This window comes from Argentina anserina, chromosome 7 (assembly GCF_933775445.1).
Source record: "Argentina anserina chromosome 7, drPotAnse1.1, whole genome shotgun sequence".
NCBI classification, from domain to species: Eukaryota; Viridiplantae; Streptophyta; class Magnoliopsida; order Rosales; family Rosaceae; genus Argentina; species Argentina anserina.
In genome coordinates, this window is record NC_065878.1 from 15,900,149 (window position 1) to 15,924,862 (window position 24,714).

At 37.1% G+C, this 24,714-nt stretch overlaps 3 protein-coding genes across 3 annotated transcripts; 1 reads left to right on the forward strand and 2 right to left on the reverse strand.

Moving 5' to 3' along the window:
- Positions 1 to 7,022: 7,022 nt before the first annotated feature.
- Positions 7,023 to 9,683, forward strand: LOC126802358 (uncharacterized). The gene is made up of 4 exons (XM_050529975.1): positions 7,023 to 7,320; positions 7,574 to 7,679; positions 7,976 to 8,066; positions 8,251 to 9,683. Exons 1-4 carry the CDS (start codon positions 7,057 to 7,059, stop codon positions 9,356 to 9,358), a joined length of 1,569 nt encoding a protein of 522 aa, XP_050385932.1. The 5' UTR covers positions 7,023 to 7,056; the 3' UTR covers positions 9,359 to 9,683.
- A 104-nt stretch (positions 9,684 to 9,787) lies between these two features.
- On the reverse strand, positions 9,788 to 12,564 carry LOC126802850 (protein DEFECTIVE IN MERISTEM SILENCING 3-like). Its single transcript, XM_050530559.1, has 7 exons — positions 12,436 to 12,564; positions 11,827 to 11,917; positions 11,371 to 11,623; positions 10,926 to 11,117; positions 10,529 to 10,846; positions 10,254 to 10,450; positions 9,788 to 10,053 (listed from the first exon to the last, which is right to left on the reverse strand). The coding sequence occupies exons 1-6, from the start codon at positions 12,454 to 12,456 to the stop codon at positions 10,285 to 10,287; spliced, it is 1,041 nt and encodes a 346-aa protein (XP_050386516.1). The 5' UTR covers positions 12,457 to 12,564; the 3' UTR covers positions 9,788 to 10,053; positions 10,254 to 10,284.
- A 7,017-nt stretch (positions 12,565 to 19,581) lies between these two features.
- On the reverse strand, positions 19,582 to 22,247 carry LOC126801536 (transcription factor MTB1-like). The gene is made up of 2 exons (XM_050528916.1): positions 21,867 to 22,247; positions 19,582 to 21,623 (listed from the first exon to the last, which is right to left on the reverse strand). The coding sequence occupies exon 2, from the start codon at positions 21,619 to 21,621 to the stop codon at positions 19,771 to 19,773; it is 1,851 nt and encodes a 616-aa protein (XP_050384873.1). The 5' UTR covers positions 21,622 to 21,623; positions 21,867 to 22,247; the 3' UTR covers positions 19,582 to 19,770.
- Between the last annotated feature and the right edge of the window lie 2,467 nt (positions 22,248 to 24,714).

Genomic DNA, 24,714 nt, shown 5'->3' on the forward strand with positions numbered 1-24,714 from the left:
AATTTAGCCATAGAGAGTCAAGTGTCCTCTGCTTCTAAAGAAAATTAGGTCAGGAAAGAGATCTGGGCTGCTTTACTGCCTCATTTTGATGATGTTATATAGATAATAAAACCATTTGGCTAAGAAGTCAGATTAGCTAAAACTACCCACAAATGTTATTACAAGCATCATATATTGCTTTACTCAACTCTCCATTGTCCAAAGTCCAAACCACCAGCAAGTAGTAGATTACACTCAGTATGTTAATCCTATTGATCCAGCAGAATGCTCGTATATATGTGACTAGATCATAGCTGTTGTTATTAGCATGTTCTTATATTGTGAGGCTGTGACTTATTGAGTGAATCTGAGGGTGTTGGTTTGAAAACTTTAATTCCCTTGTTTTAATTTAAACATCGGTAGTGAAGTTATCTGACATTAGTGACACATTTACGCAAAGGTTAGAAAGTTTTAGTAACTCTTATTATGATTCCATGCTTGCAACAAGTCAACAAATGCACAGTTTGCTACTTTTGTGAAAGAAGGCTAGTCATGCATGCATCCTGGAAGGCCATCAAGTCTTGTCTTCATTCATTTACAGAAGAAGGCTTAAATTTTGAGATTCAAAGTTCAGAAGTAGCCCTAGTTGTTGAAGTAAAATAAATATGAATGAAATGCTCTGGACTTTAAGATACTCTGCTGATTCTTTTGGTTTTTTTTTTTTTGAGCTAGAGAGTAGAGACATAAAAGCAACCAACCCCCCCCCCCCCCCCGAAAGCCAAGTCCTTTTCTTACCCAAATTCAGAAATTCCGGCCGTCATTCAGAACTCCAGGTCTGCAGTCGATCTCTATGTAGGTATGTAACGTACTGATTAGATTGGGAGTTCAACTTTGATATTAATCTGATAGGGTTTTGTTTCAAATTTGAGCACCAATGACCAATCCTCCTGGATGAGCTTCATGTATGGTAGATAGATGGATTGATGTGTTTCTCTTAGATATAGTTTTTTCGATTTCTAGTTTCACAAAACCCATGCTGTGCAAACTCAATCTATACCTGTTCACTGTAATCAGTTTGCTCTTTTTCTTTCAATCAAGGATTTTGTTTAGTGACGCACACCAATATCTAAAAAAGGTAATTAGGTCAGGCTTCAGAAACACAAATTATACCATGAACTACTATTTTCCCACTCATATTGCTTGCATTGTTATTCCCAATATTTTGATCAGGAACGATGTAGTAAGATAAGCTTTCATTAGCTTGAATCATCAAAAGAAAAACAGAATATATGAAAATAAACAATTCTTAGACTTTTGCAGCATGCAGTTTTTGTATCCTAGGAAGCCTGGACCATAACTGTCATATGTGATAATTTATTATTTCTTTCTAATATTGATCATGTATCAACTTATCTTGTTCATGTCTCCGAATTTATACGGGGTATAATTCATCAACTCTTAGCATAGTGTATGCTACTAAATTGTTTTCTGCAATGATCCTTCACTTTATCTTGTTTTATTGTAGTTGAGGAACTTTTCTCTGCAATTCGTTTACAGAAAAGCAAGGTGCAAGTGCAGACGTTAGAAGGCAATCAAGGCACCATTCTCGCTAAACCACAATGAGGAAGAAAGCTAAGACCTTTTATGGGGATGAAAATGTAGATAAGGATGTCGAGAGTTATGAGGTTGGTTTTGAAGATGAGGAGGACACTGATTATGATGATGATACTTCTATTGAAGTCCTTGATCTTCCACCATGCTCAAAAACAGTGAGCAGATCTACCTCAGCATCCGGGAGAAGGAGAAGTTGTGATGGTACTAAAGCACAAAGCAACATGAAACATGCTGCTGCTGGCTTATCTACCACTCAAAGAAGTATCCTAGAAGAGAGAATTGGGATTACAAAAATTAGAGAATCTATAGCTCTTCTGAGAGCTTATGATTTTAAATCTAAATTTGTAAACCCGTGTTACCCTTCTTTTGTGGTTTCTCTAAGTCATGAGTGTGCTTCTGGCTCTGTGGTAAGCATTCTACAGACAACTACTGTTTCCTTCAAAATTCCATGTTGTTGACTTTGTACAGTAATATCGTTGTGAAGATAAAGCCAACATATACACTGTACTTCATTTGACATCAATGTTTTAAAAGGCTAAGACGTTTTTGGAAGAGCCTCACCAAGACATAAGTATTATGAATAAATTCCTATACTTGTGCATTCATTATTCTTATATATATATATATATATATATATATATATATATAGTCTCTATCCAGAGTGAACCTTCACTCTGAACTTATAGAGTGAAGTTTTAATTTTGACACACTTTTCGGTTTTTTCATCACAAATGATTCAATATTTAGATATGCTATTAAAGATCAACTCTACAAAGTTTCATCTAATTTAACAATAGTTTGAGCTTTTAAAATAAAGATTTACACGAACAGTTCACGTTGAATAATTTTAATTCGTTTATTGATTTAATCTAATTTTCAATACATTAACGATAACCAAATTAGATGAAACTTTGTAGAGATTATCTTTAATAGCATATCTAAATATTGAATCATTAGTGATTGAAAAATTTATCTGAAAGTGTGCCAAAATTGGAACTTCACTCTGAAATTAAAGAGTGAAGTTCCAATTTTGGCACACTTTTCGGTCAAATGTTTTCACCATAAGCAATTCAATATATAGGTATGTGATTCAAGATTATCTCTACAAACTTTCATCTAATTCGGACATTACTAAGGTATTGAAATTAGATTAACTCAATGAATTAATTAAAAAAATTTCAACATGAACCATTCATGTAATCTCAATTTTAAAAGTTCAAACCATTGTCGAATTAGATAAAATTTTGTAGAGATGATCTTGAATAGCATACATAAATATTGAATCACTTATAGTGAAAATATTTGACCGAAAAGTGTGCCAAAATTAAAACTTCACCTTTTAATTTCAGAGTGAAGTTTTACTCTGAATATGAACTATATATATATATATATATATATATATAACATGATTTGTAACCAAAATAAACATGATAAATGGTCATTCATTCATAACAAATACATATCAAAATCATGCAATTAATCAAATCACCTTGCATAACATAAATCTGTATATCAAAGTAATAACTAGTCTTGAAATATTAAAAAAAAAACAAGAACAATGTGAACTAACTTCAAGCTTCAAAATCGTCATCATCATCAATTAGAATATCACCATCTAAATCATTATCCAAATGTGCTACATCATCACCATCACCTCTAACATCATCACCTCCAACACCAACATAGGTTTGATAGAGGGAATTGGTAGAGATGGTCTTTCTAAAGTCTCAATCTCAAAACCTAAAAGAGCTCATAAATAAATTTAAAAAAAAAACTTTATTTTTATTTTTTAATTGTCTATTAAAACAAATCTTAAACAAACAAAAACAATTGAGGTCTTTGCTTTTTGCGCCTCAAAACACCTTGACCGTTTTAGAGTTCGCTTTTGGCGCCTAAACAACTAAGACTAAGTCCTTTTGGCCTACGTCTTTTACGCTTAGGTACGTTTTTTAAAACATTGTTTGACAATGCAATAATATTATGTATTGTACCAAAAGTTTCCTACTTGTCTATCATGCTTTCCCTTTCTTGTCTTTTTATTGTTCCACCGGACTTTGCCCGCAAACATCTTAATGAGAAGCTTTCTGGGGGCAAGTTCCGACTTAATGGAGAAATTTTTAGCATGGGGTTTCATATCAAAGAGCTGACACCATATTATCACGTGGTTGGCAAACATTTGCGAAAGCCAAATTCTTGAAAGAGGGTGAAGCATTTCTCTTCATGTTGGTGAAGAGCATCAAGTTAGTATTTGATGTTGTAATCTTCCGCACCACAGAAAAGGTGCAAATAAGTCCTCCTCACTAAGTTGGGCACTGATTCTAAAAAAATGTGGATTTTTCGGCTCCATGTCCGCTTCTACATAATTGGTAACACCAGTCTCTCCTTTCTCTTTTAGTTTTGGAGGAAGGCAAATGGCCAATAGTCAATTCAAATCTAAGTGATGGAAATAGATATAATGAAGAACAGAATATATGATTGCACCCTGAAGTATGAAGTTGGCAAGTTTGCTCTCCCATGAATTATCAGTTCTATATATCTACTCTATGCACATAGACTAAGGCCTAGTCTTGCATAGCTGTGATGTGGATAAAGTTGTTTTTGAAATTGATGTGAGTAGAATTGTTTTTGAAACTGCTGCGAGATGAATTAATTAAGATGTTTGGTAAACTATTTTAAAAAGTGATGTGGCTTGTAGGATTACCAAATTGGACATCAATATATTTGTGAACTCATTCCCAACTATCATCTGATTCATCTCTATTTCCTCTTATCAATATTCTTTTATCGAGATCTGTGGATATTAAGATATGGCTTCATTAACCGTATCATATATAAGAAACAAGAATTGAATCTTCAGGTTGCACTAGGTTATACTATGAAATCATCCCGCAAACTGAGATCCGGCCACCAATCTTCATGTTCACTAGGACTGCATCCAGCATCTTTCCCCCAACATTTTCAAAGTATATATCAATTCTTTCATGAAAGTACATTTTCAAACCTGCATCCAAGTTAGGTTCCTCCTTAATTATAATTGAAGGCTTCATCAAAACCAAACTTGTTCTTCAGCAAATCAACCTTGTCTTTGCTTCCAACACTTCCAACAACATAGCACCCGTCCCTACCAATTTGGGCAAATTGGCCAACAAGCTGAACAAGCTGACCTAATGCTCCTCAAGTTCTCAATTAATTAACAACATCATGAAAATGATAAATCATTAAAGAAAAGAAGAAGTTTATCTTGCATGTTTCGCACTAAACTAGAAGTCTAGAACACCAGTACCCAGCCTTCTTTTTGCCCATCACCTCATAATCATACTCATGCCCATCACCAGTAACCCAGCCCCAACCTCATTCACACCAAAGCCTCAACCATTATAAAGCACAAATCAGATTCTTAACTATTATCATCAAAGAATCTATTTCAAAAACCAGTAACCCATTAACGAGAACGGAAAACGTTATCGGTAACTCTGATTTGCGTCGCCAGAGCTGGCGAGAAGCGGCGGAGAGTGCGGCGAGGAAAAGAATGCAACGGAGGCGGCAAACCATCTAGATTTGAAAGTCAACAGGCGAAAAGTTCTCTGAGGTATCTCAGAGCTGCCGATGACGAATGCTCGCTCCCATGGAATTGAAGATTGATTGAGCTCAAGAAGAGAGAGGTGATTGAGTTGGTAGGGAGATTTGGATCAGATATAGTGAGGGAAAAGAAAAGGACTCGGTGGAAAGAAAATTAGAACATTTGATGTAAATTCAAGAAGCACCAAGAATCATTTCGGTACTGTGAAAAATTTCATGTAATTGCCGCGGAATCAGAACCAAAAGCTACCTACATCCTGCTTTTGATTTCCTGGTGTAAGCCGCATCGCTTTTGCCCAAAAGCTAAAATGTGAAGTTCACCAAACACCACCAGCAAGCACCCAAAGCACTTTTGGACCAAAAGTAGGTGCCAAAAGCCACGCCAAACTGGCCCTAGATATATATATAATAGAGCAAACTTGCCAATTTCATACTTCAGGGTGCAATCATATATTCTGTTACTACATCCGGATATCTATTTCCATTTACGTATCATGACTATCATCTATGTTTTCCAAGAGTTTCATTTGGCCGAAGAAAAACTGCTCATCAAGTTATTAGGCAGATTGGTCTGTGAGCTATTCATGTTGTGTACTATAAGGACGTATTACTTCTCCTTGCTATTACAAAGTTGGTATTTCGTGCATCCTACCTATGATTGACTATTAAGACCAACTCTATGATTCAATAAATCTTCAAACTCTTGTATGACCTTCTCATTGATGAGGTTATCTTGTGGTACTGACTCAAGAATGGAAGTTTGGGTGAATAATCAATATGTGAAGTGCATACATAAGGCTCAGAGATGACGTCTGAACTAGAAGACTTAACATTTTTTCTCGAAAACCATGAACTAATAAATTTTGATTTTTTTGGTAAAGACTCATACATTATAATATAACACGTATACATCAAAATATAGATATTCAATTATTCAACTAACCAACAAATCAATCTAATTATAAATATTTAAGTTTACAGGTTTAGATTATCACAAACATGAAAAAAAGGCTGCAAAAACAATTGTATCAATGACAATATTTTTGGTCGCCAGTTAATTATACGAGGATGTGTGCCTAAATAAGATGTCTTCACGCATTGGGAATTTGGGATTGAACTTTTAGAGTTTTAGTTGGGCTGCACGCCTACATTTCAATACTTATGTGTTCAGTGGGTTTAAAAAGGACTTTTTCATTTATATATATCAATTCTTGTATACATATTAGACTGGATTGTTTTGGCCGCAAAGAGAACTGGGTGGACTGGTGGACTCAACCTGGGTCCGCCCCTATCTTGAGTATCTACAATTGCCCATTATTTGATAATTCAGTTATTGTTGATATACAAGGTGATTGATCTAATTTAATATAGTCTAATTCCTTCCTCTTCTTTTTTTTGAAAGGAATATAGTCTAATTCCTTATTATAAGGCAATTTAATCTAATACATAGGATGAACTAATTCGATACAATAAGACAATTCTCAAACTAGTCTATGTATGGATTTAGAACCTAGCATACTTGATCTACCCAATACACTAATAATTAGCATCGGCAACCAAATTAGTCTCTCGTAGCTACTGTCACCTCTAACTCTCTTTGTTTAGTTATCTAATGTAACATCAAACCTGATCTTACTCTAGTGGTTAGTGTTAATCGATTAAACCGCACCTGACACGTCCAAAGTTCGAGCCCTGATAAAACTAATACATTCGCGCGCGCGCACTTTTACAGAGTTACAGTCTGAGTTTTAAATATCCATTTGGACGATAATACCCCTGCACAATTATCACAGGGATTATAAACACTGGGAGTTCAAACTGTTCCCCCAAAATCTCAAAAAGAAATCGAACCCTTCTTTTGTTTTTGGAGAAATCAATCGGCGAATGGAGCCGGAAAGTCGCCGGAAAATCGAGGAGACGGTGGTGGACATACTGAGGAATACGAGCTTGGATGAGATGACCGAGTTCAAAGTCCGAGCCGCCGCCTCGGAGCGACTCGGGGTCGATCTCTCCGATTTGGACCGCAAGAGCTTCGTCCGCGGCGTCGTCGAGAGCTTCCTGATTTCCGCGGCGGAGAGCGTCGGGGAAGAGACGGAGGCGCGGTTGAAGAAGGCGGCGAACGAGGACGGCGAGCGTGTTATTTGTAAGGTGGAAAAAAAACCCTAATTTTTGGTCTTTGCTTTGTTGACTTTTTTGTGCAGATTAGTGGAAAGTCTGATTTTTGTTGTTGTTGATAGGTTTATTGTAATTGTTTGGGTTTGGTGAATTGAAAATGAGGGTTCATATAATAGGAGTGTGCTCAATTGTGATAATTCAGGGTATTATTTATTGTTTTCACACATTTTGATCATTTTTGCTTTGAATTTGTTCTGATGGAAAGTTTTGTTCTTTATTGTGTTAGCTGTCGAACAAGAGAAATGTGGTGATTCATGATTTCAGGGGGAAGACATTGGTTTCGATTAGGGAGTTCTATAAGAAAGGTGGAAAGGAGCATCCTAGTGCCCGAGGTGACCACGATTTCAAACCCATACTATCTTATTTAGCACCCATGAAGTTATTTCATGAACATTGTTTTTGTTTGTTTTGTTTTTCCTGATCACATTTGACATTTGTATGTACACTCAGTTCTTGGTCCTGGCTGGTAGATTGACGTTTACATATTTCTGTATGATATGAGCTCCTTTCAGACCATGACCATATGTGTCCTGATTCGTTTTTTTTTTCTGCTAGCATTCATTTCCTTTGCTCTTGGTATGCTTTTGTGGTATTGATGCACATTGATGATTGGATTCTATGTGGTTAGGAATTAGCTTGCCAGCTGAACAATGGACAACCTTCAAAAATAGTGTCCCTGCAATAGAGGAAGCAATTAAAAAGATGGAATCAAAGTTAAGGTGAGAGTGACTTGATATGGTTTGATGCAGTGCGGACTTATAGTCCTTGAGTTCTTTTTATTTATTTGCATTCTGTTCATATCTTGCATAGTTGCATATCTTGAGAAGTCAGTTTTCCTTTGGTATCTACTATGTAGATGGAAAGTGAGTAGCGGAATTATTGACTGACTTTGGACAATTGTAGATCTGAAATTGATAGTAAACAGACTGAAGATGGTCGAGAAATTGAAGATTGTAACCAAGCAGAAGATGGCAAACAAATTGAAAATGATAAACAAAATGAAGATGGTAAACAAGCTGAAGATGGCAAACAATCTGAAGGTAGAAAAGGGATCAAAGAAGGCAAACAAACTGAAGATGGTAAACAAACTGAAGCGGCTAGACGAAGTGAAGACATGTCTGCTTCATTGAATGGTGTTGCTCCACATGAATTTTTCTCCTTTGAAACTTGCCGTTTTAATGGGAAAAACTACCCTATCTGGGCCCAACAAATGGAGTTTCTGCTAAAGCAATTGAAAATTGGATATGTGCTTTTTGTGTCATGCCCACTCATTACACTAGGCCCAGAAGCAAGTACCGAAGAAATTGCTCTAGCTAAGGCTGCTGAAAAAAAATGGATGAATGATGATTATCTGTGCCGTTGCAGCATTTTGAATGCTTTATCTGATGATCTGCTAAATCTTTACTCAAGGAAAACTACTGCAAGAGAACTGTGGGAAGATTTAAAACTATTGCATCTTTATGAGAAATTTGGAACAAAGAGATCTCTGGTCAAAAAGTACTTAGAATTTCAGATGCTTGAAGAAAGACCAGTTTTGGAGAAAATTCAAGAATTTAATGATATTGCTGATTCCATTGTCGCTTCTGGAATGGTGGTCGAGGAGAAATTTCACGTGAGTGCCGTTATCTCCAAGCTTCCCCCATCTTGGAAGGATGTGAGTATCAAGTTGATGTCTGAGGAGCATTTACCTTTTGCAAAGCTAATGGATCGTTTGAGGTTTGAAGAAGACTTGCGCACTAGGGAGCAGCAGGGTTTACCGATTAATCATGTAGGTAATTCACTGGTGAAACCCATACAAAGGATGAGAGATATGAAGCAGCGAAGTATGCAATGGAAGAGGTCGGACTCGGAGATTGATGATAGAGTTACTTGCCAATTCTGTGGCAAGAAGGGGCACATCTCTCAGAACTGTCGTTATAACAATAAGAGGAAGTTTACCAAGCTCGATGAGAGCCACGAGGGATCTATGCCTATTGAGGTAAACATGCTGGAGGGGACTGTGGATGGCTAACTTAGATATGCTACCATCCCATGTGCACTAACAGCATAATTTAACTCTTACACCGGGTGAATACTGCTGCAGTATATGACATCTACTTGTAAGCAGGTTAGAGTCTTTATTAGGATAAATGTCTTTCTTGTAAGCAGGGGGTTAGAAACTGTTCTGTGATTCTGTACCATAAGGTTTTCTCGTTGTAAGGTATATCATTGTTTCATTCTTTCTTTGCATCCAAGTGATTTGAGAAACCACACACCTCATATTAGCTTATGTGATAAGCGCAAACCGCAATTCATAGTGACAGAAGCAACATATCAGGCAACTTTTCTTGGTTCCTTATCTTTTGTTTGATCTCTCTTTTTTGCTTGCTCAATGGTTTCATCCATTTTTCGAGGAAGAACATAGATGCAATTAATAAATATAACTAGAATAAACTAATTTGATTTTTTTCAAACAACCTGATTTATTCTTCAAGCTGATACAAAATAATCTACAAAGAACTGATGAACAAAATCAATAGACTTTGCCCAGTTCTACTGATACATACATCATACAACCATATGAAAAACTACAATTATAAAGAAAAAACAAAAAAAAAACAAAACAAAACAAAAACCGAATCCTCTGAGAGCTCCATCTTGGCCTGCAAGGATATGTTGTATCCAATCTTCTGAATCTACTGATTTCTCCATCTTGGTTGCAAGCATCTGTTATATCAATTATAAAAAAAAAGACTAGGATGAGGCATATCATAAAATGTCTAGAAAAAAAACTTTGAGACTAATCATATAAGTAATACATGAATGAAAAGTTTCACTCATAGCACATTTCTCATAATTTGCAAAGAGAGATAACGCATGACCAAATCAATGTTATGAGTTTCAAGTTTCTTTTATTAGTGCAGTACCTGCTTAGGAGACAAAATCACAGAATCGTGTTCAGGTCATCTTGGCAAGGTCCAACAGTTCTTGTTCCCTTTGCATATCCTCCGTAACATGAGTTCGCTCCAATTTGAGCTTCTTGAGCATATCCTCAGTTTCAATGTAGTTTGCAGGCATACTAGACTCTACAGAGGATGCTAGAAATTTAACATCTATGTTTTTCCTGTGTAAAAACTTCATGATAAGGAAAATGTACCCAGATGTAAACAGCTTCGTCAGAGATTAAGAAATCCAACCGAACCTGCTTCCTAGGGCGAACACACCACTTTCTTTAATCATCCCACCATCTAAAGACAAAGCTCCATCGTTTATGCATGGCAGACCAAGAAGCATCTCCCGCCTAGTCTTGTAGACTTGTAGACGAGAAAAGAGACAGTAGAATAGTGTCTCTCTGAGTCCATGCCCACTAGTAGTGACAGAAAGTAAGTTCTTATCTAAATTGATCATGTTCACTGCATAGTCAAGAAAGCCATGAGGACACTCCCCATTTGGTAATTGGGGCTTAGGAAGAGCGAGCTTCCTTTGTGGGTTATCAGCAACAAACGCACCAACATATGGCCTGAAAATAAACAACAATTAGGCAGCTTGTAAGAAATGAAAAGTTCAAAGACAGCAGTAGATGGGTCATGGGTTCTTGCCTCAAATCTTCAAGACATATAACCTGAAAGCGCCCTTTTATACTGTTCCCAATAGAAGAACCTAGTCCATGGATACCGGTACTGCTGATTATCATGCCATCCCCATCATACTTCTCTAGAACCTTAACACATTCATGTGTCCTGCATACAATGGCTAGCATAGTGTCCAGTCCCAAGTACTCTGAGAGAATCCTAATCCCAAGTAAAAGGAAGCAATATGTCAAGTACTGTTTCCATTGTACTGGAATTCTCACTGACTATCATGGATTATGACAGACCCCATATGATTATATTAATCCAACATACTAAACTAGACTGATTGGTAAAAAAAATTGGTCGAAAACAAGAAAGTAACCCAATGAAAATAAAGATCCAAGGAAATGTTGTTTATTAAGCCATAATCTCTCTTTAATAGCTCGATATCAAGACATGGTAAGAACGTAACTTGCTGAGGTCGTCATCTTCGACTCTTCCAAGAGAGGCAACAACACCAACAATACCCAGCACATCCTGAGTCAGAGCCAAATTCAGAGCCTGAGTCGCATGATGAGATTTCATTGGTTTCAGCTTGCACAATAAAGTCGCTGCTGATCCTTCTTGTCGCATAATCTGTTCTGTTTCTTCCTCCTCCATGTGAGCATCACCATTTTCATCTGTTGTTCCATTCCCTTTCTCTGAGTGATGCTTTGCAAGACTTACTAGAAAGTAGCAATCAAATCAGCACAATATAAATCTGGCAATACCATATCTAGGACATGCTATAGTGAAATAGTAGAATTATGAAAACCACAATTATGGCATGCTAGTTTAAGACTTGGTGGGGCTGGAACTCCATATGACTTACAGTAGATCAAAAGTAAGTCTGGTTTGATTAAAAGTTCGGAAGTGAAGATATGATTACCTTGCAAATTAAGGATTGAATGACTTAAGCGATTTATCTCAGTCTGCAGAAACTTAATATTATCTTCATGCCGCTTGATTTCTAGATTATTCTGCAGAATTGAGATATAAAGATATTGAGTGTTGTTGATTCAGGTAACAGTTTGCAGCAATATGAAAGTAAGATAATTTACAAAATGAAAGTACCACACATCAACAAATGCAAATGACAAGGCCACCACATTTCTAGTTTTCTACACCAGGCTCAACGTTTATACCCCTCAAAATTCCAATTTTTCAAAAAATGACAATGTAAAAGTCCATTTCTATTATAGATCTGATAAGTTTTTCAAATTCTTTTCTGGGTTTTACATACCCAAGTGAACAACTTGACCAACTAAGAATTCATTTCAACTACATGGATCACAATACCAATCTCATGCAATTTAAGCATCTCTCTAGTTTATAACGATCTTGCACAAACCCAGAAGCCCTTTCTCGTACGGCATTCCAACAAACACAGATTAAGGGGGTACCGCAAGAATCTAAGAAACAAATGCTTGGCGAAAGAAGGCAAAAATGAAATTAAGCATTGATGAAATAGTAAGTGAAAATGGGGAGAGATATAAACCTGGTGGGTTGGTATGGACATGCCTGAGAAGAAGATAGATGACTGTCCAGACCAAACCAACGAGAGAAGAAAGAAGAGTGAACTCAGTGAAGGCACTCAGCCTCACTGCCTGGTTTCGCTTTTTTTTTTTTTACTTTTTTTTTATGGGAGCTGTTTGGAGAGTTCCAACACCACAGTGGCAGCTTGGAGGTTCTTCTAAGTTCTAAGTTGTAACCCTTGTTGGTCAACTTTTCGTTAGAGTGATAAAGGGTCTGTTGCATGCGATTCGTTGTAATAAAGTAAGAATAAGATTCTAATGGTTAAATTTTTGAATTACGAAAAAACTCATAATTTATTAATTTTAACAAAATTAAATTTAATGTATACAAAATATTATTGTAATTTAAACATAAAACTGAGAGTAAAACCAACCAAAACATCGTGAGAGAGTGGAAAAGAAATTTGAAGCTTTTACACGCAGGTAGGTGCAAGTAGAAAGGATAGTATAAATACAATGGTGGCTGAGTGAAATAATATTTCAGAATACCTAATAGAGTTGGTCTAGTGAAAGCATACTATGTTACAAGTGGGACAGATGTTGCATAGATACATGTCCCATAGTGGACTCAGCCACCATTTTTTGTAAATAACTAAATAAAATGCTTCATAATGAAATCAACTTTAAGTACAAGTAGAACTATATAAGCCTACAACCCATTTCAAGAGATATATTTCCAAACTGTGATTCGAAATGAATCAAAGACCTACAAGGCTGTAAGCCACCATTTTTTGTAAATAAATAAATAAATAAAATGCTTCATAATGAAATCAACTTTAAGTACAAGTAGAACTATATAAGCCTACAACCCATTTCAAGAGATATATTTCCAAACTGTGATTCGAAATGAATCAAAGACCTACAAGGCTGTAATTACCAAGGATCTGAGATAGTCGTTGATGCGTCTGCCTCTACTTGCATTCAAGTATGTTTCTATTGTACCAATTTTATTGGGTTATAATTATGTTGATTTTTTTTAGGGAAAATTAATCGAATTCATTTGGCATAACGTCATAACGATCACAAGGATTAATCAATTGGATTGACAAGCCAATCCAAAGGCTACCTAATCAACTAAGGAAAAATAAAGACGCATTTAGTGCTTATGCAAAACTAGGAAAAAAACGGTTTAAAACAAGATAAGCGTCTCAAACAGCGGACATAACCAAATGTTCAAAGCAAAAACTAAGAAACAAAAAACTTCATTCTAGAACTAGAGCTCTCCACAGACCAATCAAAACGAGCCGAACATCAATTGTGTACCCGTCAGGATAGGAAGTGAAAGCCTTAGGGGTGTATTGAATCAAGAGTATGTGGGATTGTGTTGTATTTCAAGAATCCTGGTAGGTATTCAATTACGATTTTAAAAATTCCTTTAGAATCTTAAGGTATTTAATCATGATTTATAAAAATCATACGAAACCGGTGGTATTCGAAACTCCACCGATTTTGAATGATTTATGAGAGGACTGATTTCAAGGGATTCTAAATACCAAGCCTATCAGAAATCATAAGATAATTGGTCTGATTTCACAAACACGGCGACACTACATCTTCATTTCCTCTGCGACTTCTCTCCTCTCTTCCACCCAAGGAATTTCCGGCCATCTACTGTCATTTTCGACTGTCTCCAACCGTCATGGATCTCATTCCGTTGTTTTCAGGTAAAATCTACTTCACATATAAGTCTTGTTTGTGTTTTTCGATCTGCCATTTTTTGTAGAACATTCAACTTCATCCTACCAAATGATATTTCTCTCTAATTCGATGGGTCCTCTTCCCTTATGACTTGTATTATGAATTTAAGTCATGGGTGGTATGAAATTTGGATTAATTAACATTTGAGTTCTTGTGGTTACAGATTTGTGGCAAGTTCATGTATTCGTGAATCTTCTAATAACCTCTCTATCTCAGTGTAGTTGAAATTGATGTCCTTCTGTCAATGTAGTTTGATTAAGAGGTAACCTTTGTCTATTTTCAGTAATTTGATTGTTGTTAGCATATTGAGGTTCAGATTGTGGATTTTAGATCAATTGGGACTTTGGAGGCACCATTTCGTCTAAATCATTCAAATGTCTGTCATTTTTAGGAGGCCTGAAGATATCAATGAAAAGCCATCTTTTATCAGGGATGCACTTGAGAGGATGAAGCCTTTCTTTGTGACATATGAGGGCATTCATAGTCAGAAGAGTGGGAGGTACATTTGCTTACTCTTTTATCTGTAAAGCTTCAAATTTTGATGGGGAGGCATTTCCTTTTTTCTCGTAATTAAGCCTATATTTATCGGCTATGCTTTCACTCTGTCTGAAGTTGTAGGATCACAAACTTTACTCATAATTTTGATAGTAGTATGTGCTTTTGAAACCATATTTGATAGAGGTATGTGTTTACAAATAATGATAGTTGATTGTCATACCAGCAATCTAGAGTAAGTTTCTTTCACAGAATTAGTAGAGTCAAGCTTGTACCATGCATGTTCAAGAACTCATTGAGAAAGGAAGTTATCGTATTGCAGGATTTATATTGACACCACACTGTAGAAAATGTTGCAATCAGTTTTTGATTATTGATGTCTTTTAGCATGTCTCAAATGCTATAAGGATCTTGAGAGAAATCAAGCTTCTTTTCAATGGTACGTATTAGACCATTCGTTAATGCATGCTCTTCAGCTGTTATGCTTAATCATTATGGCTTCTTTTGATATACAGCTCACAATATATACCATCTCATGTTTCTTCCCCTGGCAAAAATTTCAGATTCCCTTTACTGTCGTTTATATTGATTGTAGCTTTGGTTATGATAGAAGACCCTTCCCATTAATGAGAGTTGTGTCAGCAGACTTAGCAGAGCCACAATCGGATTAGCTCAGGGCCAAGAAAAATTCTCAAGGGACTGGGGCCAAATGGAATCGATTGATTCTCAAAAGTCAAAATTTATTCAGACAATGTTGCCTTTCTATTGGTCTAATGCCAGTCCTTTTATTCTTGAAATGAACTCAAGCTGAATTAATATATACATTTGTTTCAAATCCAATTTACTGCATATCAGAGACATGCACAATGCAGCAATGCTGCCGGTCCTCCAATGTCTTATAATGGTCCTCAACATCAATTTTTATATGATCAATTCAGTTGGTACTGATAATAGAACGTAAAGAAAAATGAAAAGTTTATAAAATCCAATCAAATCTTTCTAATTCAATGTAACAGAATCTACTAAACTCAACATGGAGTTCAAACAATCTATGGATTTTGCAAATCAATAAGACTCTACGGATTCTAAAGAGTCAAACAAAATCAATTAAAATCTAGATTGAATACACCCCCCTTAGAAAAAGAAGATGGATCTTTCCTAGCCGAGATAGGAAATCAGTCCTGCACCTCCACGACCTCGAGGCCCATGCTGCCGGCCTCCTCCTCCGCTGCAAACTAAGTTTGGTTAGGGAAAGAAAAACAACAGCAAGAGGAAGAGAGTGTTTACTCTTCTTGCTAGAATTCCCCTCTACCTCCTCACGACGATATTGACCTTCCGAGATCTGAGTGGTAGGTGAGGGAATAGGGACCTCCCTCACTTGGACATGACACTTCTCTTTGGGTGGAGCCAATGGCAGAAGAACAGGGGCGATTAGGGCTTGAGGAACGTTTCCCCTAAACACCATAGATGGGACCGGCGGAGTTTGGGAAGCCGCAACAACATGGACCTCCTCCTTTTCACCCTCCCTAGGGCACTCCAAACCTCCATTATTCATCATACAGATCCGGCATCGGCCAAGCAAACATTCATACTTGTATACAACCTCAATCACATCGTCATGAGAGATCCGGAGGCGCCGATCCAAACGAACCGGATCGTTCAAATGGAGAACAACCCTAACCCTAGCAGATCCCCAATGAAAACAATGGACATCGACCTTCAGAACAGGTCCAATGGTCTCACCGACCAGCCAAGCCGTAGCCGCTGTGAGCAAGGCCGCAAGGCTCGAGAGCGTATTAGGAGAGGGAGAGAGAAAACAGGTCACGGTATTTTTTTCTCGTCAAGCTGGGAAAGTTTCTTGGCCATGATCTGGTTCATCTCATTTTAATATGAAACTCGACCTCAACCTTAAATTGAGGTAGCAAAGTCATGGCTTATCAAATTGGCTGATCGGATATAATTGTGTTGATTATGTTTAAGAACACCAAGTCGAATGGTGAAATTCATATGAATTATATACACCTTACAAGTTACAATTTCACCCTATATATAGTTGATATATTTTTGTGTAACTGAGGGTAACACATGATATTTTGAACACCTTTACTTCTTGTAGGGTGAAATACCTAGGGTGAGATGCAATGTTTTGTCAACGTCATTCAACCTGGATTTTTTTTTCCTTCCTTTGAGAAGGCTCATTCAACCTCTCCAAGTGAAATTTCTAATCTTTGTTTACATAAACAAGTTGTAACATGGTTCTAGATTTTTTATAGTCTGATCGGTAACGAGTGGTCAACACTTGACAACAAAATGAAGTGAGTGTTGCTTTGGATGAGGACCCTAATGGAGGAAGAAAATAGGGTAGCCTTAGTTTATGTTGGTAGCTGCATTTCAGCAAATGGTGAACGGTTTGCCTTTTGGAAACATCTGCAAGAATTTGTGTTCGAGTGATTTTTTTTTTCTCAATTTTATGTTTCATTTTGTTTAGTGAAACTTCAAGTTCAAGATAATAATGTTTGTTCACCAGACGGCAGAAACAAGTCCAACACGGTAGCTAGGCTTAAATTTCTATCATATCCAATGCTCTAGGTGACAAAAGCTTCGAAACTTGCTTGTCAAGTACCATTTGATATTTGTTAAAAGAAGCTGGAAATCAGTCAAATTATTCAGTTCCTGAGAAAACAACCTTGGAATCCCTTGCTTATATGAGTTTTGTTTTCAACGAAATTGTTTTGTGGACAAATGGTAATTGGTAAGCATGCATTGACTATTGATCGAATTCCTAGCCATGCTTGATAGCCAGTCTGAAATATGGTTCTTCCTCAATACTGGTCTTTGGTCAACAGTTGTATCATGCATGCTAGGTATCATGGAATTGGGGGAACCTTCCATTTCATAATCAAAGTATGGAGTTTTCTTAACCCAAATAGATGACAACATGAATTTTCTCCATATGAAAGTTCTATACTATTTCAAAGAATTGAAACACTGAAAACGCGAAGATTTTACTGTTTACTTGATAACTTCACTGTGCAGCAACCTTGACATATGATCTGCTTGCATCTTAAAACACTTTGTGCTTAAGCAACACAATTTTCACAAGTGTATGAGATAGTTGCCCCTAAAGCTCAGAAGCTATAAGCACCACACAATTGTTTTTGGTCAATGAGCACCACACAATTATGTTGCTACAAACTACCAATAGGAGAAGTCGAGAGGGAAGTTCCCAAATGGACCAAACACTGCAAGGAGATGTGGGCATAAAGAAAATACCTAATTTGTGGAGGCCCTCCATTTAAATTTGTCCACATGTTTCTGCATATTTGCAAATAATCACACCAAATTGAGAAAAACCTTCGGTTATGCAGATAACTAACTAAGCACTTGTAATACTTCCTTTTCATTCCTTTCTTGCCTTTAATTTTTCATAGTCTTGGCCTTTTCAAGGGCACACATGCAGCACATGATATCTCTCCCTAGTGTTCTGCTTGATTGGTATGGAGGGAGTCAAAGAGATGAAGGTTCCATTGGTGATTGGACCACCCTTGTAGCTTGTTCATTGTAATCTTATTCAACAGCCTAATGACTTTGCTTTATTCTATTACTCAGATCATAGTTAGTTAGTTCTGTCTGTGCTGGAATCTTGTAACCATGAGGTTGATTTTATTCTCTTATTCAATAACCTAAATTTATGCTTTTTAGCTCAAATTCTTTTCTGGTAGGATTTGAGATACCTCAACTCCTTTATAGAAAGGAGATGTATCAAAAGGGATGGCCTAGAATTTGAGAACAGGATCTATTCCTTGCTCCTTTTTCATGTGCATCAATGCAAAGCTCACTTGTTTGCCAAAACAAGAGAAAAAGATAAAGAAAATTATTTTAAGACTGTTCCCCACAAGACAAAGTTATATAACTCAGTCTACCAAAAGCTCTGCAAATCTGTGCAGTTGTTGCCAGTAATTTATGTAAGGAGAATCTATTGTTATCAAACACGAAAACATCATATTTTTGAAATGCAGGGGTAATTTGAACATAGAAACACTACAAGATGAGGGAAAAAACGAACTTACAAAACAGAACATACACACTGTTGAATAATGGTTAAACTGTGACAGATGGGAAAGAAAAGTTGACAATGCCTGAATTAATGAGGAAAATGTGCTCTAAACTTCTAGTCCAAGGCACATTTTTTAGATATTTTTGGTATGTCGATGATGAGGGACAGGAAATATGAAACATATGCTTGAACAAGGAGATGTTACAGTGTCGGTCAAGACCAATGAGAACAAAAATCTGCAGTAAATTTGACACGTAAGAGATAAAGGTAATTTAATTTGGAATACAAAAACATATTTCTTTTTGTAAAAAAAAAAACAATTCATCACATGAAATATGGAAGAAACAACTACTGATGAAGCAATGGGGAAAAAACACTGATCAATCATCCATTAACTCAGATTCTAGTAGATAAAGAACATCAAAGATTCAAAGAGAGGAAAAATGTTTTTTATCAAACAGTTTCAGGTAAAATAAGTAAGATGATGGACTTAAAACAAAGTGAAATACAGATATTGAACCACTCGGACAAATTTACAACTCAGAAAAGAAAAATGACATAATGAGAGAGAATTGTGAAACCACCAAGATAATCAAATTTACATGTCGAATCTGTATTTAACGTCACTCAATTCCTTGGAGGACACAAGAAGCATGAAGTCAATTATATGACACCATATCCAACAAACGATATGATCAACAGTAAACAAGGATAGTGCTAGTAAGAAGCATATTAAGAGCAAAGACCAAAAGCTCAGGAAACTAAAATTGGAAAAACAAAAGAAATCCATCAGCTTTTTGTCAACCAACAATTTTATGGTCGCTGAAGCTAAGAAATGTGATTGGCCTTGCGAGAATACTTACGGCAAACTATGTATGCTATAAAATAATCACAGGAAATTTGCTCACTACATGGTCATTCTACTTCTAGCTAGCAATGCTATTCCTTTTAGGATACCTGCTGTATATCAAAACCTCTTAAAGAAACTTTTAATTAGGGCTCTTCACTACAATTAACCTATGGACTATGTTAATCGCAATTCTCAGTACTAACCAACAGATGACAATGATTGTAAGGAGTTGGATTCCCTGGAAAATGCTGCAATCAACTTCTCCTTCGTCAATTGTTCAGATCCTTGAGATTTGACAACAAATGTATGGAGCACAGAATCGGTTGCTGCGGTGAATTTCGAATCAACAACACTGATTTGCTCTTCTTTCAGTGCTTGGATGACTCTTGATACAGGATGTGAATCTAAAGGGCAGCTCACCCTTACAATAACCTCATCATGCACAGCTTGAATGTCGACATGGGGAGGCCGGATTTGATTTTCTGAACTTGGGTTAGCAACCAAAGCTGAAGTATCTCTTGAAGTGCCTCCTACGCTCTCCCTCTCAGATTCCATAAATTTAACCTTTGCCTGAAGCTCAGTGATGTAATCAATGGCATCTCCCAACAAGGATGCTTTGTCCATCTTGGATATGTTTGGCACAACAGCTCGCAGAGCATAAAAGCGCTGGTTCAGCTTCTCACGTCGCTGCCTTTCTGCTTCAACATGATTGAGGGGCTCTTCTCTTCCATTTGCTGGCTTCCTACCCCGTTTCCTTGGCCTCCTCTCTTCAGCTGTGCCTGGCAGCTCTTCCTTGCATGGAGCTTCAGCATCTGAATTCTCTGATTCAACAACAATGGGTCGTGCAACTGACGAAGGTCTTGAAGTAGCCCCGGAAAAGTCAATTTGCATAGGCGTCTGCTTTTGTGGCTGATAGGGCTTGAGCCGAAGGTCATCCCTGGCTCCATTGGCAAGCTCCTGCAAATTATTTACAGGTCCTTGTGAAGCAAAACCCCCGGCATGACTCCCTTGTTTCACACCAACATGACTTTGCCCCGAACTCAAACCATGAATTCCAATTTGAGGACTGGAAAATGCAATCCTGTTCCCGTTTGAATAGGAATCCCATGGCCTCTCTTCCACCTTCCTCACAGCAAGTTTCTCCCTGTACTGAGGGCGCCCTGGGTTCCCCGAGTTTAAATCTTGGCCGAATATCTTGGGAACTCCTACCCCTCCTCTCTCCACACTGCTTAAATTATTTTGATGAGCAGCAACCTCATCTCTCTTGTTGCTCATTACTGGCAACACTCCCATTGGCTTAGCCCTTGCCAGTGAGGCCTGCGTCGAAAATAATAACCTTATTGACTGCACCATTTCCAAATTCTCGGCTATACATCTTACTGAACCCAGTTCAACCACACCAATATCTGTTGGGACTAAAACAATGGTCTGGATTCCAGCAGACTTGGCCATAAACGATCGGACACAGTAATCAAACCCCGACTTCAGCATGTCTGAGAGCCACACCTGCTTCCCTGACGCCAAACACTTCCCCGGGCCACCTTCCCCTCTCGGAAACGAAAAATACATAGACGCAAGCAAGAACATCTCAGCATCAGTAACACGGTCCAACCCAAGAGCACCATTGAACTCATCAGTACACGCAAACAAAGTGTGCAACTTCTGCAGCACTATCTTCCTCATTTTCTGCTGAGTCTCATCCTCACCCCTGTGGCTCAAAATCCTCGAAGCATCAGACTCCTCACCTTCCTTGGGCTCCCTACAAGCCCCATCCCCCCAACACAGTACCCAATCCCCGGAATTGGACCTCGAAATCTGCCAGAAAATCGCGTAGTTCCAGCTGAAATTGGAGACGTTTGGGCGCTCCACAAGATCTGAAAGCTTGCTGTGTAAGCTCTCATCTGTCCCCATTCCCATGCATGAATTCTCATTCGAAGAAACAGAGCTAGAAAACAAGTATGCAAAAGCCCGAGCACCTAAAACTGCAGCCACCATGGCCTTGTCTTCATCTTTCCAAACCCCACCACCTAAACTCATCTCCATCTTCATCACTGCAATCCATAAAAAGCACACAAATTCAATACCCCAGATCAAATCTCACCCCAAAAAAAACCACAAAAGACACCCCAAAACATGCAAAAACTAATCTTTCCAGACCTACCCAAGAGCTAAAATCGAATACATTCAACAGAAACCATAGCTTTATATTCAGATCTCATGAAATTAACAAACCCAAGTTACAGAGAAAAACACAGGAGAATCAAAATTCAGCAATAGGAGAAAAGAAGACGCACCAGTTTCTGCAATGGGATCAATGAGGAAGCAATTAGATAAGGCAATAAAGGAACACTCTTGGGCACTGAAACCATTTCCCGGGAAAGTGACAGTTTTTTTAGTTCTATTTTTTTCCCGGAAAACCCAAACAACCGAAACAAAGTATCTCTCTGTTTTTTATGTTTCAAAAACCAAACAGGGACGCCATTCAAAGAACCAAAGCTTCGGGCTTTCAAGCAATCCTGTGTTTAAGGAGGAGAGAAGAAACTGGGTTTGTTCTGTTTTCGTTTCTGTTTCGCGTAGGGACTTCGAAATCCTCAAGTGGATTTGGGGACCTTGGTTTAAAGGCTCGAGTTTTATTTGGGTAAGAATTTAACCCTGGTTAAATACGGTGGTGGGGTGAGGCTTTTTTTCTCTCCTATAATAGTCGGCAAAGATTCTGAAGCACCTGAGAGAGAGAGGAAGGCAGTGTTGGTCTGAATTAACCATTTCATGGGGGGTTTTTTTATAGCAAACTAGGGAGGAAACTCATATGGGAAATAGGGCAATTGTAAGAAGAAAAAAAATGTTGTAACGCTTTTGTTTCAACAGCCTTGGTTTTCTTGGTCAGAACAATTATCTGGTTCTCACGAGTTTAATGAGGTGTGTAGGAGAAGAAGTTATCTGATTCTCATGTCCATATTAGGCACACGCATTAATTTGCTCTACCACTACCACAAAACCTTCGACGGTTATTTGGTATTTTGTCTGCTTTTGGGGGTCTTCGTTACACTCTACGATGGACTGTAGTACCCTACATTATGTGGTAATTCCTAAGTCATGATAATGTATCCGAAAAGGAAAAAACTTGAATCGTTCAAATATTATTGAATCAATGTTGAATACGAGAAACTGGATGTCATAATAATGTATCATAAAAGGAAAAAAGTTGAAGCATCCAACTAACAACAAATAAAAGCTATATACGATATGAAGTTTGTGGATATAATTATAACAGACAGTGAAAAAAGAATTCAAAATTGTCTAGTAATTATCTTTTTGCATATTTCCTTACTTATTTGAGTGAAACGTATGGTTGTCACGATTTATGATTGACTGTTTGTCGTTAATATGTGGAAGTATATGAAAACGACAATTCTAAGTTGTGTAAGACTCGTGTTTTGTGGATTCTAATATTATTTAGCTATGATTGTGTACATTTATCTAATAGTTAAACATACATTCTTTATGAATATATGTGTAATAGTTAAAATTTCAACAATTTATTCAATGTTTCTTTTTTATAGTTATCTCTTAGTTCAACTACAACGTGTTGTTCACGAGAGTTCCAATGAGCATTTTAATATTTGTGGTTGTGAGAAAAAATTGGATGACATATGACATGTGATAACACGTGGAAGCGTTAATAAAACATTTCTACAGTTATAAATTTTAGGGAAATCATTAATAGTCAGGCCACTCAGTCGTGTATTAAAACAAATATTCTTAGTGACACTACATACTTATGTCGATTTTAATGGTTTATCTTGTATTCTTTATAGTGTTTCAACAGAAACTTGTAAACCAATTTGTAATAAAGTGTGCTGATTTTCAATAACTTTTTGTGAAAAATTATATAGATTATATCTGACGATAGGACTGACACTTAGTACTAGAAAAATATACTTATTTAACGTGACTTACTCAATCCTGACAATCTTGTATCTACCATTGATAGATAAATAAACATTGTCATACAATGACACTCATTTTATTTAGGAAGACATGTAAACATAAAGTTTATCACGATGTACTATTCGAGACACCCTCTAAATGTCACTCTTATCTCGGGATCCTAATATCAAAGAAGACAACAACAGAATTGCAGAAACTCATTCACACATATTGAAGTTTGAAAATTGGAATTTGATGCATGGTGAAAAGAACGAAAGAAAAATAAAAGAAAAAAAGGGGGTAATTTGCAAGTTCGAAAATAAAATTATGATAAAATGGTGGTGACGACCAGGGTTTGGCTGTTGTGCAGCGCTACATACCATACATACCGAATCAGACGGTGGATAGAGAGAGTGTCTTGAATTGTACGTGAGGTATGTAGAGTGTATAGACGATGAAATAGGAGCGCTGCACGCATACTTTGATGTGACGACTCAGGGCAACGAAATTATCTTCATTCATGGGCACAACAGTTCCTTCGGTGGGGCCCGCCGAGGAAAGTAAACCGAGGTTTGACCTGTGTGGATCCCTTCAAACACAAGTAAAGGCCCTTCATCAAATTTAAAATACGCAATCCAACGGTGCAAAATGATTTGATTACGAGGGATGATGATGATTTAAAAGCTAAACGTGTCCTAAAAAAAGAATTTGATTAGTTTGAAGCTAGAAGCTTGATGGGGGTTTAGTACTTTAATAATCACCTCAATGGCTCTTTTAATTGAGTAGAATCAAAGGCATGTAAAAAGATGAAAGTGATGATTCTTAGATATGAGGGTCTTGGATATGGTTTCATTTTCATTGGTTAAAATTGGGAAAACTTATAGTAAGAGTAATGTTCTTTTCAACCTAGATATTGCCCATTTGGAATCATCGTAAAATATAAAATGGGAACAACCAAAACTTATCTAATTGTATGTGTGCGCTCTATAACAACCTTCTCAACTTGGAAAACTAACTCCGGAAAACATGAAAAATCTTAGACAAGTATAGCAAAAGGAAGATATTACAATTGAAACAGGCGTATTGAAACTTTAAGCATACGAGGTTGTCCTAAAGTAAAGCTAATGAATACTAATCACTACATAGTGGCTTCTCAATTGATTTAAAGATGCAAGTTCTTATTATTAGTTGCATGAAAGTTCACCACAGTAGGAT